Source organism: Hypanus sabinus, chromosome 4, assembly GCF_030144855.1.
Source record: "Hypanus sabinus isolate sHypSab1 chromosome 4, sHypSab1.hap1, whole genome shotgun sequence".
In the NCBI taxonomy this organism is placed as follows: domain Eukaryota; kingdom Metazoa; phylum Chordata; class Chondrichthyes; order Myliobatiformes; family Dasyatidae; genus Hypanus; species Hypanus sabinus.
Genome location: NC_082709.1, coordinates 186,024,648 through 186,039,543, shown reverse-complemented (window position 1 = coordinate 186,039,543; position 14,896 = coordinate 186,024,648). Strand labels below are relative to the sequence as shown.

Below are 14,896 nucleotides of genomic sequence, written 5' to 3'. Positions count from 1 at the left end.
CTGTATCTAACTGTCCCTGCCCTGGGAGTGTGTGATGGGAGAGTGTAGAGGGAGCTTCACTCTGTATCTAACTGTCCCTGCCCTGGGACTGTGTGATGGGAGAGTGTAGAGGGAGCTTCACTCTGTATCGGACGGTCCCTGCCCTGGGAGTGTGTGATGGGACAGTGTAGAGGGAGCTTCACTCTGTATCTAACTGTCCCTGCCCTGGGAGTGTGTGATGGGACAGTGTAGAGGGAGCTTCACTCTGTATCTAACTGTCCCTGCCCTGGGAGTGTGTGATGGGACAGTGTAGAGAGAGCTTCACTCTGTATCTAACTGCGCCCTGTCTTCACTTTGTGTCTAGTATGTGTTTGCAGATTATAGGCTGTTAAATAAGGGTGTCTACAGTTTAAATTATGAGAATTTTATTACTAATCCCCATTCCCTCATTCTCTTCCGTTAAAACACACTGTAATCCTACTTTGAATGGTTTGTTTTCCACTAGCTATGTGCTGGTGGGTGTGCCTCCAGTGATTTGCCTCAGGATGTTCACTGTGTTTGAGGCAGAGTATAAATATAAGTCTCAGAAAAATAACAAATGTCTGAAAGACAGAGCGAGAAGCTTGTCTGGACGCAGTGTGTTGATCCGAAACACTCTGTTCCTTTACCTGCACAGATGCTGCTCCACCTGCTGAGTTCCTTCCGCAGATGCTTGTTGCTCCAGGTACCAGGCCAAGTCAATGATGACACCGTGGCATAGAGGTTCATCTTCTTCAGTCCATCACCCCCTGCTGAGGCAACGACTGCCGGCACCCGCTCGCCAGAGTCCCCTGTCCTGGGCCAATAGAAAGTTGATCTGTCCTGTGCCTTTCACTTTCACCACACAAGTTCATACATCTGCTAAGCAAAGATCCTTCCTTTCCCAGAAACTGTTCTCTTTAGTTTGTAATTCTTGTGCTGTGCAACTTCTTGCCAAGTGACAGCATGTGTACACTGAATAATATATGGAGGTAGTCAAAACAGTGTCAATAAGAACTTTGTCTCCTCCGCATTTGACCATTTTCACTCTCATCCATCTGCACTCCCATAAAGCATACAAAGCAGGCCTGCAGTAGGTATTGAAGGATTTTCCCGCTGGACCTTTTGCACACTGCCCATATATGATTTGCTTGCTAAATGACTCTTTTAAACGTCGAGTTTCCAAATATCACTCCACTTCTTCCTGCTTGCAAATTCTCTAGCCTCATTTGCATTTTGATAATATGCGCAGGTAACACCATTTTCTGTATTGTACATAAACATTTTGCACATCCTTGACCTCTTGAGCTTTCGGTGTAGCAGTTTCTACTGTTTCATTAAGCCTTTCAACCTTAAACAAATTAGCAGTTCTTTTGCACTTCACGCCATTTGCTTGTTTGGAATTCGATATTGTGAATCAATAATTTCTTCAATAAAAAACAGTATGAATATGCCCGTTCTAAAATCTGCAGTCAAATGACCGCAAACTCCATGTTGTCAACACAGTCCGCATCAGAAATTGCAACCGATCATGAAGTATACTTAACATGTCAACGAAGTAGAGGGTGACGACCTCTTGTGCGCAGTTTAAATTCCTTTGTGCGCCAGTAGCAAAAGATGTGTGTGTGTGCCCACATACGCACCTTGGAAGGAACATTTCTCCCGGGGATGAGCTCCTGCTGGTGTTTCTGTTGCTGTAGGTTTTTATGGGATAGTGTTGCTAAACCCCTGCTCAACCCTTCTCCTTTCACAGCTGGGTTTGGGACCATCCATGGCAGAGTTAGTGTGGGTTTCCTCCCATATTGCAAAGACGTATGGGCTCAAAGTGAAATGCAAAATAAATTTATTATCAAAGTACATATATGTCACCATATATATCCCTGAGATTCATCTTCATGCAGGCATTTACAGAAAAAATGAAAAGTATAAGAGGATTTATGAAAATCTATGCCCAAACAAAGATGGACAAACAACCGATGTGGTTCACATGGGTGTAATTGGGCAGTGTGGGCTCATTAGGCCAGTAGGACCTTATTACAGGAGGAAGATTGAAAGCTTAGCTAAGGAGTGTAATGACAACAACCTCTTACTCAATGTCAATAAGACCAAGGAACTGATAGTAGACTTCAGGAGAAAGCTCCATGAGCCAGTAATCATTAGAAGATCAGAGGCAGAGAGGGTCAGTAACTTTAAATTCCAGGGTGTCACTATCTGAGAAGACCTGTCCTGGACCCATCATATAAATATAATTGTGAAGAAAGCACGATGGCTCCTCTACTTCCTCAGGATTCTGTGGAGGTTTGGCATGTCATCAAAATCCTTGGCAAACTTATGTAGGTGTGTGGTGAGAAGTGTGCTGACTGGTTGTATTGCAGCCTAGTATGGGAACACCAATGCCTTTGAGCAGAAAATACTACAAAATGTTGTGGATTCAGCCCAGGTAAAGCCCTCCCAACCATTGAACACATCTACATGAAATGTTGCCGTAGAAAAGCAGCATACATCATCAAAGATCCTCACCACCCAGGCCATGCTGTCTTCTCACTGCTGCCATCAGGTAGAAGGTACAGGTGCCTCAGGACCCACACCACCAGGTTCAAAATCAGTTACTACCCCTCAACCATCAGGCTCTTGAACAAAAGGGGATAATCCCCCATTTAAGGACTCGTTTATCCTGTTATTTCATACTCATTATTTATTGATATTTCTTTATCATCTGCATTTGCATGTTCTTTTTACAGTTTACAGTTCCTGATGTTTACAATTTACCGATCCTGTTCACAGTTCCTGTTCTATAGATTTCCTAAGTGTGCCCTTAGATAAAGAATCTCGTGTGGTAACTTCTATGTACTCTGACAATAAATTTTACTTTGAACTTTGAGTTCCTCCAGCATTTGCGTGTGTTGCTTTGGATTCCCAGCATCGGCAGATTTTCTCACGACAGAGAAGAACTTGCTTGCATTAGCATCAGTCACATACACTCCAGGGTCTCTTTTTTATCTGGAGCCTCCTGAACCTAATTAAGTGACCACTGAGTGCATATTCATAGTCTTGTGCTACTGTAGCCCATCCAGTTCAAGGTTTAACGTGTTGTGCCTACAGAGCTGCTCTTCTGCACAACACTATTGTACCAAGTGGCTATTTGAGTTACTGTCACCTTCCTGTCAGTTTGAAATAGTCTAGCCATTCTCTATCCTCTCATGTTAACAAGGCATTTTTACCCACAGATCTGCCTCTCACTGGATTTTTTTTGTTTTTTCACACCTTTCCCTGTAAACTCTGGAGACAGTTGTGTGTGAAAATCCCAGGATGTCAGCAGTTTCTGAGATATTCAAACCACCCCATTTGGTACCAACCATCATTCCACATTTACAGTCACTGATATCACATTTCTTCCCCATTCTGATGTTTGGCCTGAACAACAACTGAACTTCTTGACCACGTCTGCATGCTTTTATGCCTTAAATTGCTGTCACGTGATTGGCTGATTAGATACTTGCATTAACAGGCAGGTGTACAGGTGTACCTGATAAACTGGCCATTAAATGTAGGTATAGACAACACACAGATTATTAATTATATTCGACAATAAAAAGAGTTTAAAAAACTATGGAAAATCAAGCAATCACAATCAGAGACGTCCCTCATGGTGCAAGAGGTGATATGCATTGTTCCATTGCAAGGGTAGAATGAATCTTGTACAGGTTGTTTCAGGAACCTAATGGTTGAAGGGAAATAGCTAGCTGGCTGTGAAATTTAAGTATTTCATGTGTCTGCAAACACTATAACTAGTTGTACAAGAAAATTACTAATTCTACCTTTTCTTTGTGCTCCTCCCCCTCATGGATTGTAGCTATGACAGTGATGGCTGGTGCCCGCCTCCACCTGTGAAGTCCTACCTGCACCAAGGCATGGAAGATGAGCTGGAAGAGGAGGAGGACCGGGTTCCTACACCCCCCATCCGAGGTGTGGCTTCCTCACCTGCCATATCCTTCGGGCAGCAAAGCACTGCCACACTCACCCCATCTCCTCGTGAAGAGCTGCAACCCATGCTCCAAGCCCACCTGGACGAGATTAGCCGGGCTTATCACTTTGACATCTCAAGACAAGCCTGGTAAGCATGGGGTACTCCATTCTGAGTTCAGGGCCTCGCTTTGAACATTCACGAGCAGTTACTTAGTAAAGGATGTTGCTGGGACTTGAGGGCCTGAGTTATAGGGAAAGGTTGAATAGGTTGGGACTTTATTCCCTGGAGCACAGAGAAATGAGCAGTGACCTTACAGAGGTATACGGGTTCCATTATCACAATTAAGAGAGGTTATATTGTGTGTTCTCCAAGAGGACCACAACCTTGTTGTGGTTCGGAGACCTGCATGCCTCAATGACCTGGAGAGCTATGCTGGCGGGAGTTAGTGCTTCATGCTTTGGGTCTTGGTAGGGTGACCCATGCCGAACAGGTCAAATGGTAGAGGACAGACTAAAACTGGTCCACTGGTCCTCCAGGTTCAGGGGTTGCACTCAGAGCTTACAACCCTGACAGTTGTTACGGAAACAGCAAAAACAATCGTTCTACATCTGAGTGCGGTGGTATTCCTGAATCTCCACCCAGAACTTGCATGACTGACAGTAGTGAAAAATGAACTACTGACATGTTGCAGGAAGCCCAGAACACCACCAGAGATGGAGGATCTTCATTGCTGCCGTAAATGGCGGTGTCGTGACGGACAGTAGAGGTATTGTAGGTTAAATTATTATGTTTAAGGGAAGTCTGATTAGGTACATGGATGGGAAGGGAATGGAGGACCAAGGCAGAAGACCAGATTATGAGAACTTCTGGCCCCTGAGCACTTTCCAGTTTACTTATCACTCAAATCGATCCACTAATGATGCAATAGCCTCTGCTCTCCACTCTGTCCTGATCCACCTGGAAAATGGGGTCTCATTGCCAGACTGCTGTTTATAGGCTTCAGTTCAGTATTCAACACCATCATAGTGGGTCTCAACACCTCCCTCTGCAATTGCATACTGGACTTCTTACCAGTAAGGCCACAGCCAGTCCGTGTGGGCAGCAACGTCTCTTGTCCCACTATGCTGAGCACTGGCGCTGCCCAAGGCTGTGTGCTCAGCCTGCTGCTATTCACACTGCTGACACGTGACTGTGTCACAGGATCCAGCTCAAAGCAGTGTCATCAAGTTTCCAGATGACACAACAGTGGTTGGCCTCGTCGAGAATGATGATGACGCAGAGTTATAGAGAGGAAGTGGAGCAGCTGGTGGATTGGTGTGAGAAGAACAAACTAAGCCTGAATGTGGAGGAGACAAATGAAATCATTGTGGGCTTCAGGAAGATACAAACTTTCTCCTCCATAGAGAGAGTTAAATGCACCAAGTTCCTGGGAGTTCACATCATGACGACCTGACCTGGTCCCTAAATATCACCTCCCTGAACATGAAAGCACAGCAGTGCCTCCACTTCCTGAGAAGATTGAGGCAAGCTAGGCTCCACCCCCACCAGCCACCTTAACTGCTTTTTACAGAGACACCATTGAGAGCATCCTGGCAAGTTGCATCTCCATCTGGTATAAGAATAATCGAGCATCAGACCAGAATTCCCTACAAAGGACTGAGAACAGCTGGGAGGATCTTGGGGTCTCCCTACCATCCATCTAGGACATTTATCAGGAGCGCTGCATACGCAGGGCCCTTAGTATATTAAGGATCCCATCCATACATCCAACATTGTCTTTGATTTTCTACCATCAAGCAGGAGACTATGATGCATAGAAAGAAGAACAGTCAGATTGAGAAACAGTTTCTTCCCCAGCCTTTAGGCTTCTGAACTCCCTACTGCGTCATATTCAAAGTGTCACCAGTTAATCTGTTCCATATCTTACAATATTTAATATTAATGAATTTCAGTTTGTTATTTATGTGTGGTTCATCTGTACCTTCATAAAATTATCGTAAGTTATGTGTGTTATGCGCACAGCTCTGCTTTATGCCCTGGTTCAGAGAAACATTGTCTCATTTCTTTATACATTATATGGTTATAGACATGTATGTAGTTAAATGACAATAAACTTGACTTGACTTGAGATAGAGTGAAAGCAGGCAAGCTTTTTTCACTGAGCTTGAGTGAAAGTAGAACTAGAGGTCATGGGGAATTGGAGGGGAACTTTTTCACTCAGAGCTGCCAGTGGAAATGGAGGAGGAGGGTTCAGTTGTAACGTTTAAGAGAAGTTTGAGTAGGTACATGGATGAGAGGTGTTTGGAGGGATATGATCCAGGTGCAGGTAAATGGGACTAGGCACAAGAGCAGGTTGGCCCAGACTAGATGGGCAAGGTTTGAGGATCTGAGTTGCAGGAAAGGTTGAATGGGCTAGGACTTTATTCTCTGGAGTGAGGGAGAAGGAGGGGAGATTTGATAGACGTAACAGAATTATGAGAGCTAAGTGCAAGCAGGATTTTTCCGCTGAGGTTGGGTGAGATTAGAATTAGCAGTCATAGTGTAAAGGTGAAAGGTGAAATAGTTAAGGGGAACCTAAGGGTGAGCTTCCTCGTTCTGAGGGTCATGCAAGTGTGGAGTGAGCTACCAGCAGAAGTGGTGGGTGCAGCACTTAGCGTGATGTTATTGGAGTGCCAGCGGCCTGGGTTCACTTCCTGCCGCTGTTTGTGAGGAACTTGTACATTCTCCCCATTACCGGATAGATTTCCTTTGGATGCTCTGGTTTCTTATCACATTCCGCACATATATAACCATAAAACCAAATAGCAATTACAGCACAGAAACAGGCCAGCTCGGCCCTTTCTAGTCTGTGCTGAATATTGACTCTCACCTAATCCCACCGACCTGCACGCAGCTCATAACCCATCATTCCTTTCCTGTCCATACACCTATCCAATTTTTTTTTAAAATTACAATATTGAACCTGCCTCTACCACTTTTGCTGGAAGCTCGTTCCACACTGCTACCACTCTCTGAGTAAAGAAGTTCCCCCTCGTGTTATCCCTAAACTTTTGGCCGCTAACTCTCAACTCATGTCCTCGTGTTTGAATCCTATTCTCAATGGAAAAAGCCTATCCATGTCAACTCTATCTATCCCCTCATAATTTTAAGTACCTCTATCAAGTCCCCCCTCAACCTTCTACACTCCAAAGAATAAAGTCTTAACTTGTTCAACCTTTCTCTGTGACTTACGTGCTGAAACCCAGGTAACATTCTACTAAATCTAATCTATACTCTATTATTTTGGACAATTTTCCTATAATTCAATGACCAGAACTGTCTACAATACTCCAGATTTGGCCTCACCAATGCCTTGTACAATTTTAACATTATATTCCAACTCCTATACTCAATGCTCTGATTTTTAAAGGCCAGCATACCAAAAGCTTTCTTTACTGCCCTATCCACGTGAGATTCCACCTTCAGGGAACTATGCACCATTATTCCTAGATCACTCTGTTCTACTGCATTCCTCAATGCCCTACCATTTACCATGTATGTCCTATTTTGATTAGTCCTACCAAAATGTAGCATCTCACACTTATCAGCATTAAATTCCATCTGCCATCTTTCAGCCCACTCTTCTAACCGGCATAAATCTCCCTGTAAGCTTTGAAAATCCACCTCATTATCCACAACACCTCCTACCTTAGTATCATCGGCATACTTACTAATCCAATTTACCACCCCATCATCCAGATCATTTATGTATATTACAAACAACATTGGGCCCAAAACAGATCCCTGCGGCACCCCGCTAGTCACTGGCCTCCATCCCGATAAACAATTATCCACCACTACTCTCTGGCATCTCCCATCTAGCCACCGTTGAATCCATTTTATTACTCCAGCATTAATACCTAATGACTGAACCTTCTTAACTATCCTTCCATTTGGAACTTTGTCAAAGGCTTTGCTGAAGTCCATATAGACTACATCCACTGCCTTACCCTCGTCAACATTCCTCGTAACTTCTTCAAAAAATTCAATAAGGTTTGTCAAACATGACCTTCCACGCATAAATCCATGTTGACTTTTCCTAATCAGACCCTGTCTATCCAGATAATTATATATACCATCTCTAAGAATACTTTCCATTAATTTACCCACCACTGACATCAAACTTACAAGCCAATAATTGCTAGGTTTACTCTTAGAACCCTTTTTAATTAATGGAAACACATGAGCAATACGCCAATCCTCCTGTACCATCCCCGTTTCTAATGACATTTGAAATATTTCTGTCAGAGCCCCTGCTATCTCTACACCAACTTCTCTCAAGGTCCTAGGGAAGATCCTGTCAGGACCCAGAGACTTATCCACTTTTATATTCTTTGAAAGCGCCAGTACTTTCTCTTCTTTAATCATCATAGTTTCCATAACTACCCTACTTGTTTCCCTTACCTTACACAATTCAATATCCTTCTCCTTAGTGAATACCGAAGAAAGGAAATTGTTCAAAATCTCCCCCATCTCTTTCGGCTCCACACATAGCTGTCTGCTCTGATTCCCTAAGGGACCAATTTTATCCCTCACTATCCTTTTGCTATTAATATAACTGTAGAAACCCTTTGGATTTATTTTCACCTTACTTGCCAAAGCAACTTCATAACATAGCTTTTCTAATTTCTTTCTTAAGATTCTTTTTACATTCTGTATATTCCTCAAGCACCTCATTTACTCCATGCTGCCTATATTTATTGTAGATCTCTCTCTTTTTCCGAACCAAGTTTCCAATATCCCTTGAAAACCATGGTTCTCTCAAACTTTTAACCTTCCAACCTAACAGGAACATAAAGATTCTGTACCCTCAAAATTTCACCTTTAAATGACCTCCTATTACATATTCCTTCTCTATTACATACTTCCCATAGAACAAATTGTTCCAATCCTTCTAAATGCTTTCACATCTCCTCAAAGTTAGCCTTTCTCCAATCAAAAATCTCAACCCTGGTTCCAGTCCTATCCTTCTTCATAATATAATGATATTTTGATCACTGGAGCCGAAGTGCTCCCCAACACATCCCTCCGTCACCTGACCTCTCTCATTCCCTAACAGGAGATCCCACACTGCCCCTTCTCTAGTTGGTACCTCTATGTATTGCTGCAAAAAGCTATCCTGCATACATTTTACAACCTCCAAACCATCCAGCCCTTTTACAGAATGGACTTCCCAGTCTATGTGTGGAAAATTAAAATCTCCCACAATCACGACCTTGTGCTTACTACAAATATCTGCTATCTCCTTACAGAGTTGCTCCTCCAATTCTCACTCCCCATTAGGTGGTCTATAATACACCCCTATTAGTGTTACTACATCTTTCCCATTCCTCAATTCCACCCAAATAGTCTCCCTAGCCGAGCCCTCTAATCTATCCTGCCAAAGTACTGCTGTAATATTTTCTCTAACAAGCAAGCAATACATGCCCCTCCGATTCTATCACACCTGAAGCAACGAAATCCAGGAATAATAAGTTGCCAATCACACCCCTCTTGCAACCATGTTTCACTAATAGCTACAGCATCATATTTCCAGGTATCAATCCATACTCTGAGCTCATCTACCTTTCTTACAATGCTCCTAGCATTAAAATAGATACATTTAAGAAATTCTCCACCTCTTACTCTCTGTTTATCCCTAATGGCGTAAACAACTTTACTATCTTCTTTTTCTTCCTTCTCCCCTACGTCTTCAGTCTGAGCACTCCCCTTCTTGATCACCTGCCTATCTTCCCTGACACAGTGTCTACAAGCTTTCTCTATTTGTGAGCTAACCTCCTTACTCCTAGTCTATTCAATTTGATTCCCACCCCCCAACCATTCTAGTTTAAAGTCTCCCCAGTAGCCTTAGCAAATCTCCCCTCCAGGATATTGGTCTCCCTAGGATTCACGTGCAACACATCCTTTTTGTACAGGTCACACCTACCCCAAAAGAGGTCCCAAAGATCCAGAAACTTAAATCCCTGCCTCTTGCTCCAATCCCTCAGCCACGCATTTATCCTCCACCTCATTCCATTCCTACTCTCACTGTCACATTGCACAGGCAGTAATCCCGAGATTACTACCTTTGCAGTCCTTCTTCTCAACTGCCTTCCTAACTCCCTATATTCTCCTTTTAGGACCTCTTCCCTTTTCCTACCTATGTCACTGGTACCTATATGTACCATGACCACTGGCTCCTCACCCTCCCTCCTCCTCTTCAATCTGTATAGGTTCCATGACCTCACTACTTGTTTGCCTTATTACCATTGACTCCATGCCAGTTTCCTTAGTAAATACAGACGCAAAAAAAACCCCACTTAAGATCCCCCCCACTTCTTTTGGTTCCATACATACATGTCAGGATATCTTGGACGTGATCAGAAACATCCTGGACCCTGGCACCAGGGAGGCAAACTACCATCTGGGTCTCCTGACTCCATCCACAGAATCGCCTATCTGACCCCCTAACTATCCTTCCCCTATTCTACTTCCTTTCCCTACCCTTCTGAGCTACAGGGCCAGACTCTGTACCGGAGACATGACCTCTGCCGTTTCCCCCAGGTAGGCTGTTCCCCCCCTCCCCCAACAGTACTCAAACAGGAGTACTTATTGTCAAGGGGTACAGCCACTAGGGTACTCTCCAGTACCTGACTCTTCCCCTTCCCCCTCCTGACCGTGACCCACCTGTCTGCCTCCCGTGGCCCCGGTGTGACCACCTGCCTGTAACTCCTCTCTATCAACTCCTCACTCTCCCTGACCAGGCGAAGGTCATTGAGCTGCAGCTCCAGTTCCCTAACATGGTCCCTTAGGAGCTGCAGCTCGGCACACCTGGGTCAGATATGTACGTCCAGGAAGCTAGGAGACTCCAGGACCACCCACATCCAACACCGAGAACAACAAGCTGCCCTCACACTCATAATTCCCCCTTTCCTCAAAAAATAGGAAAAATTGAAAACTAAACCAACCTTGCCTCGCCTGTTTCCGCCTATACCCATTGAGCCAAAGCCCTTAAGCCTTCACTCTGCTCCCGGCTCACTCTGCTGCCCGCTGTATAAGGTTGTGTTCCTTTTAAATTTTCCACACTTCACTGCCCAATGTCACACACCTGCCCAGTCCTCCCTCTCTTAACCCTGATGAGAAGAAAAAATCAAAATGGCTCCCGCAGTACTCCCGTTCTGATTCTCAGGTCAGAAGTAAAGGTCAGTAAATTAATTGAACACACGGGTGTAATTGGGCAGCATAGACTTGTTGGGCAGGAAGAGCTGTTACTCTGCTATATTTCTAAATTAAAATTAAGTTAAAAATTAGTAATGTGGTTTTGATTTAAAAGACTTTTGGAGAGGTACATGGATGGAAGGTGTATGGAGGGCTACGGTCCAGGTGCAGTTTGATGGGACGAGGCAGAATAACAGCTTGGCATGGACTAGATTGGCTGAATTGCCAGCTTCTGAGCTGCAGTGCTCTATGACCCTGTGATTCGGTGGCTCAGGTTCTCAGGCAGAGACCACAAGTGGCAGATCAAAAGCACAGATCGCAGTAGCATGGGCGTTAATTCACTAAAGCAGGCCATTAATTTTGATTGCCCATCATTACACTACCTGTGATTAGTTTATTTCGTGCACTGTAGTTTTTAGATTGCTCATTGCACACTGATAAAATTTTAGTGGCTTTGAGTTAAAAACCATATCAATGTCTATGGACTAGAACCAGTGTTGTTGCTACTCAGCAGCCTGTGTCCATGAAGTGAGGCTGTTAATAACTTACTTTGTATTGTCATAAAGGAATTAAAAAAAACTATTCAAGTTTGTTTAATGGAATTTCCAGTACACAAGTGTAAAGGAGAACAAAATAATTGTTACTCTGGTCCAATGCAGCAGAAAAAACACGATAAGATAAAGAACACAATAATAATAATAAAAGCACAGTAAATATAAACACATAAGATAGCTTGTATACATAGATTGATTGTGTGTCCATAAAGTGACGCTAGACACAGGCATGTCTGTACATAAAGTGACTCTGACAGGAAGTGATAAAGTAGTGGTGTTTGGGGGTATGGGGGGTGGATTAGTGGGTGGGGGTGTTGATCAGTCTTACTGCTTGGGTAAGTAACTGTTTCTGAGTCTGGTGGTCCTGGTGTGGATGCTACGTAGCCTCCTCCCTGATGGGAGTGGGAGTGTGACTAACAGTCCATGAACAGGGTGGGTGGGATCCTTCATGATTTTGCCAGCCCTTTCTGTATGTATGTATGTCCTTGATAGTGGGTAGGCTAGTGTCCAGTGATGTGTCAAGCAGGTTTGACTACCCATTGTAGAGCCTTCCTGTCCACCACAGTGCTGTTTCTGTACCACACCTGTCACACCTGCCCATTCACCTCCTCCATCACCTCCACCCAGGACCCCAAACCATCTTTCCATAAGAGCAGAATTAGGCCATTTGGCCCATTGAGTTGCTCCACCATTCAATCATGGCTGATCATTTTTTCTCCTCCTCAACCCCATTTCCCAATCTTCTCCCCGTAACCTTTGATGCCATGTCCAATTAAGAGCCTATCAATACATCCAACAAGCTGGCCTCCACAGCTGCACATGACAGCAATTTCCACAAATTCATGACTCTCTGGCTAAAGAAATTTCTCCCCATATCCATCTTAAATGGATGCCCCTGTATCCTGAGGCTGTGCCCTCTTGTCCTAGACTCTCCCACCATGAGAAACATCTACTCTGTCTAGTCCTCTCAACATTCAAAAGGTTTCAATGAGATCCCCCCTCATCCTTCTAAATTCCAACAAGTACAGACCCAAAGCCAACAAATGTTCCTCGTATGATAACACTTTCATTCCTTGAATAATCCTTGTGAACCTCCTTTGGACCATCTCCAATGCCAGTACATCTCTTCTAAAATGAGGAGCCTAAAACTGTTCACAATACTCAAGGTGAGGCGAAACTTCACCAGCAAATCTGCATGTGTCATCCATTGTTCCAGTGCTCTCGGTGCAGCTTCCCTATATTGGTGAGACCATTTGTAAATTGGGGGACCCATTTCATTGAGCACCTCCTCTGCACTTGCCAAAAGTGGACCTTCCTGGTGGCCCAACATTTTTATTCTGATTCCCATTCCCTTTCTGAAATGTCAGTCCATGGCCTCTTCTGGGTGGAGGAACAGCACTTTGTATTCTGCCTGAATAGCCTTTAATTTACTGGAATGAATATCAATTTCTCCTCCTGGTTAAAAAAAAATCTCTCTCCCTCCAATGGTCTTCTATTCCCCATTCTGGCCTCTTAACTCTTCTCACCTGCCTATCACCTCCCACCATGACCCTCCTCCTTCCCTTCTCACATCCACTGTATCTAGGCCTTTCAATATCCAGTAGGCTTTAACTTGGGTGGGAAGAAGTTTGTATTCTTTACCAGGATGCTGCCCGGATTAGAAGGCAAGAGCTATAAAGAGAGTTTGGCCAGATCAGGGTTGATTTCCTTTTCCGGAGGGGCCATGGCTGAAATTTGTAGAAGTTACTGAAATTTATAAAATTATGAAAAACATAGAGTGGACATTTATCTTCTTCCCCAGGTCAAAATGTTTAATACTGAGGGCATACGTTGAAGATCAGAGGGGAAAGTTCGAAGGAGATGAGTGAGGCAGGTTTTTCCACACAGAGAGTGGGGGGCTGCCTGGAATGTGCTCCCAAGGGTGGTGGTGAAGGCTGATATAATAGTGGTATTTGAGAGGCTCTTTAGGCAGGCAGATGAATATGCAGAGAATGGAGGGATAGGGTCCCGTTTAGTTCAACACATCCCCATGGGTGGTAGGGACTGTTCCTATGCTGCACTGTCCTATACTGTTCTTCTGTTGCAGAATTATAGTCAAGAGGACACTCAAACTCTTTGACCGTGGTCTAAGTTTCTATGGTTACATTTGATTTTTGGTTCCATAAAAATAATTTTCCAATGCTTTCCCATTGAAGGGACTTTGCTCAGTAAGGAAATATTGTGTTCTTCATGCAGGCAGATGCAGGCCAGCTCCCTCCCTCCACAGGCCCCGGCTCTACCCTTAGGCTACATCTCCGGAACGTTAATTTCAGACATAGAGACGGATGTACCCGAGGAGGAGGAGGAGGAGGAGGATGAGGAAGAGGCTTTGGAATTGGCCAGACCTCTGCGAGGAATGGGGCATACCCCAGGATCCAGCATAGATAACCTCGACAGCTCGGTCACAGGTAAGCAGGCCTTTGGATCTGGAGGGGTATGGGTGTGCAGACTGAGCCCATCATTAAATAATCTGAGCAATGGGAAGGAACAAACACTCATAAACTTGGATTTTGTGAGCCTCTAATTTATTTGTTCAGTGCATTATGAGCTGAACATCCATCAGGACTGGAAAGGACAGGGGAATCTCACAGGAGCAAGCATTAGACCATGGAATAAAAGAAAGGAGGAGGGGAACCAGATGGAAGTAAAGACCCGTCCTTTCAGGTTCCTTCTTCTTCAGCTCTTTACCTTTTCCACCTATCAGCTCCCAGCTTCGTACATCTGGTCCTCCCCACCTACATACCTCCCCTTCACCTGGACTCACATCACCTGCCAGCTTTCACTCCTCCTCATGGAACAGGGCAGTACAGTCCCTTTGGCCCATAATGTTCTGCCAACATTTTAGAAACCTAGAAACACAGAAAACCTACAGCACAATACAGGCCTTTCGGCCCACAAAGCTGTGCCAAACATGTCCCTACCTTAGAACTACCTGGGCTTTACCCACAGCCCTCTATTTTTCTAAGATCCATGTAGCCATTTAATTTAAGGTGGAGGGTTATATGGGGGGGGCAGGGTTTAAGGGTTGGCACAACATTGTGGGCCGAATGGCTTGTACAGTGATGTATTGTTCTTTGTTCTTTAGCCATTCGGGAGTCTCTTA

At 44.3% G+C, this 14,896-nt stretch overlaps 1 protein-coding gene across 5 annotated transcripts in view; it reads left to right on the top strand.

Moving 5' to 3' along the window:
• robo2 (roundabout, axon guidance receptor, homolog 2 (Drosophila)) overlaps positions 1-14,896 on the top strand; it is a 596,210-nt gene that overhangs the window by 523,054 nt on the left and 58,260 nt on the right. For all 5 annotated transcript variants that reach the window (XM_059969002.1, XM_059969005.1, XM_059969004.1 and 2 more), the window contains exons 23-24: positions 3,851-4,111; positions 13,990-14,201. In XM_059969002.1, the coding sequence (XP_059824985.1) occupies positions 3,851-4,111; positions 13,990-14,201 (473 nt within the window). The remainder of the gene's footprint in view (positions 1-3,850; positions 4,112-13,989; positions 14,202-14,896) is intronic.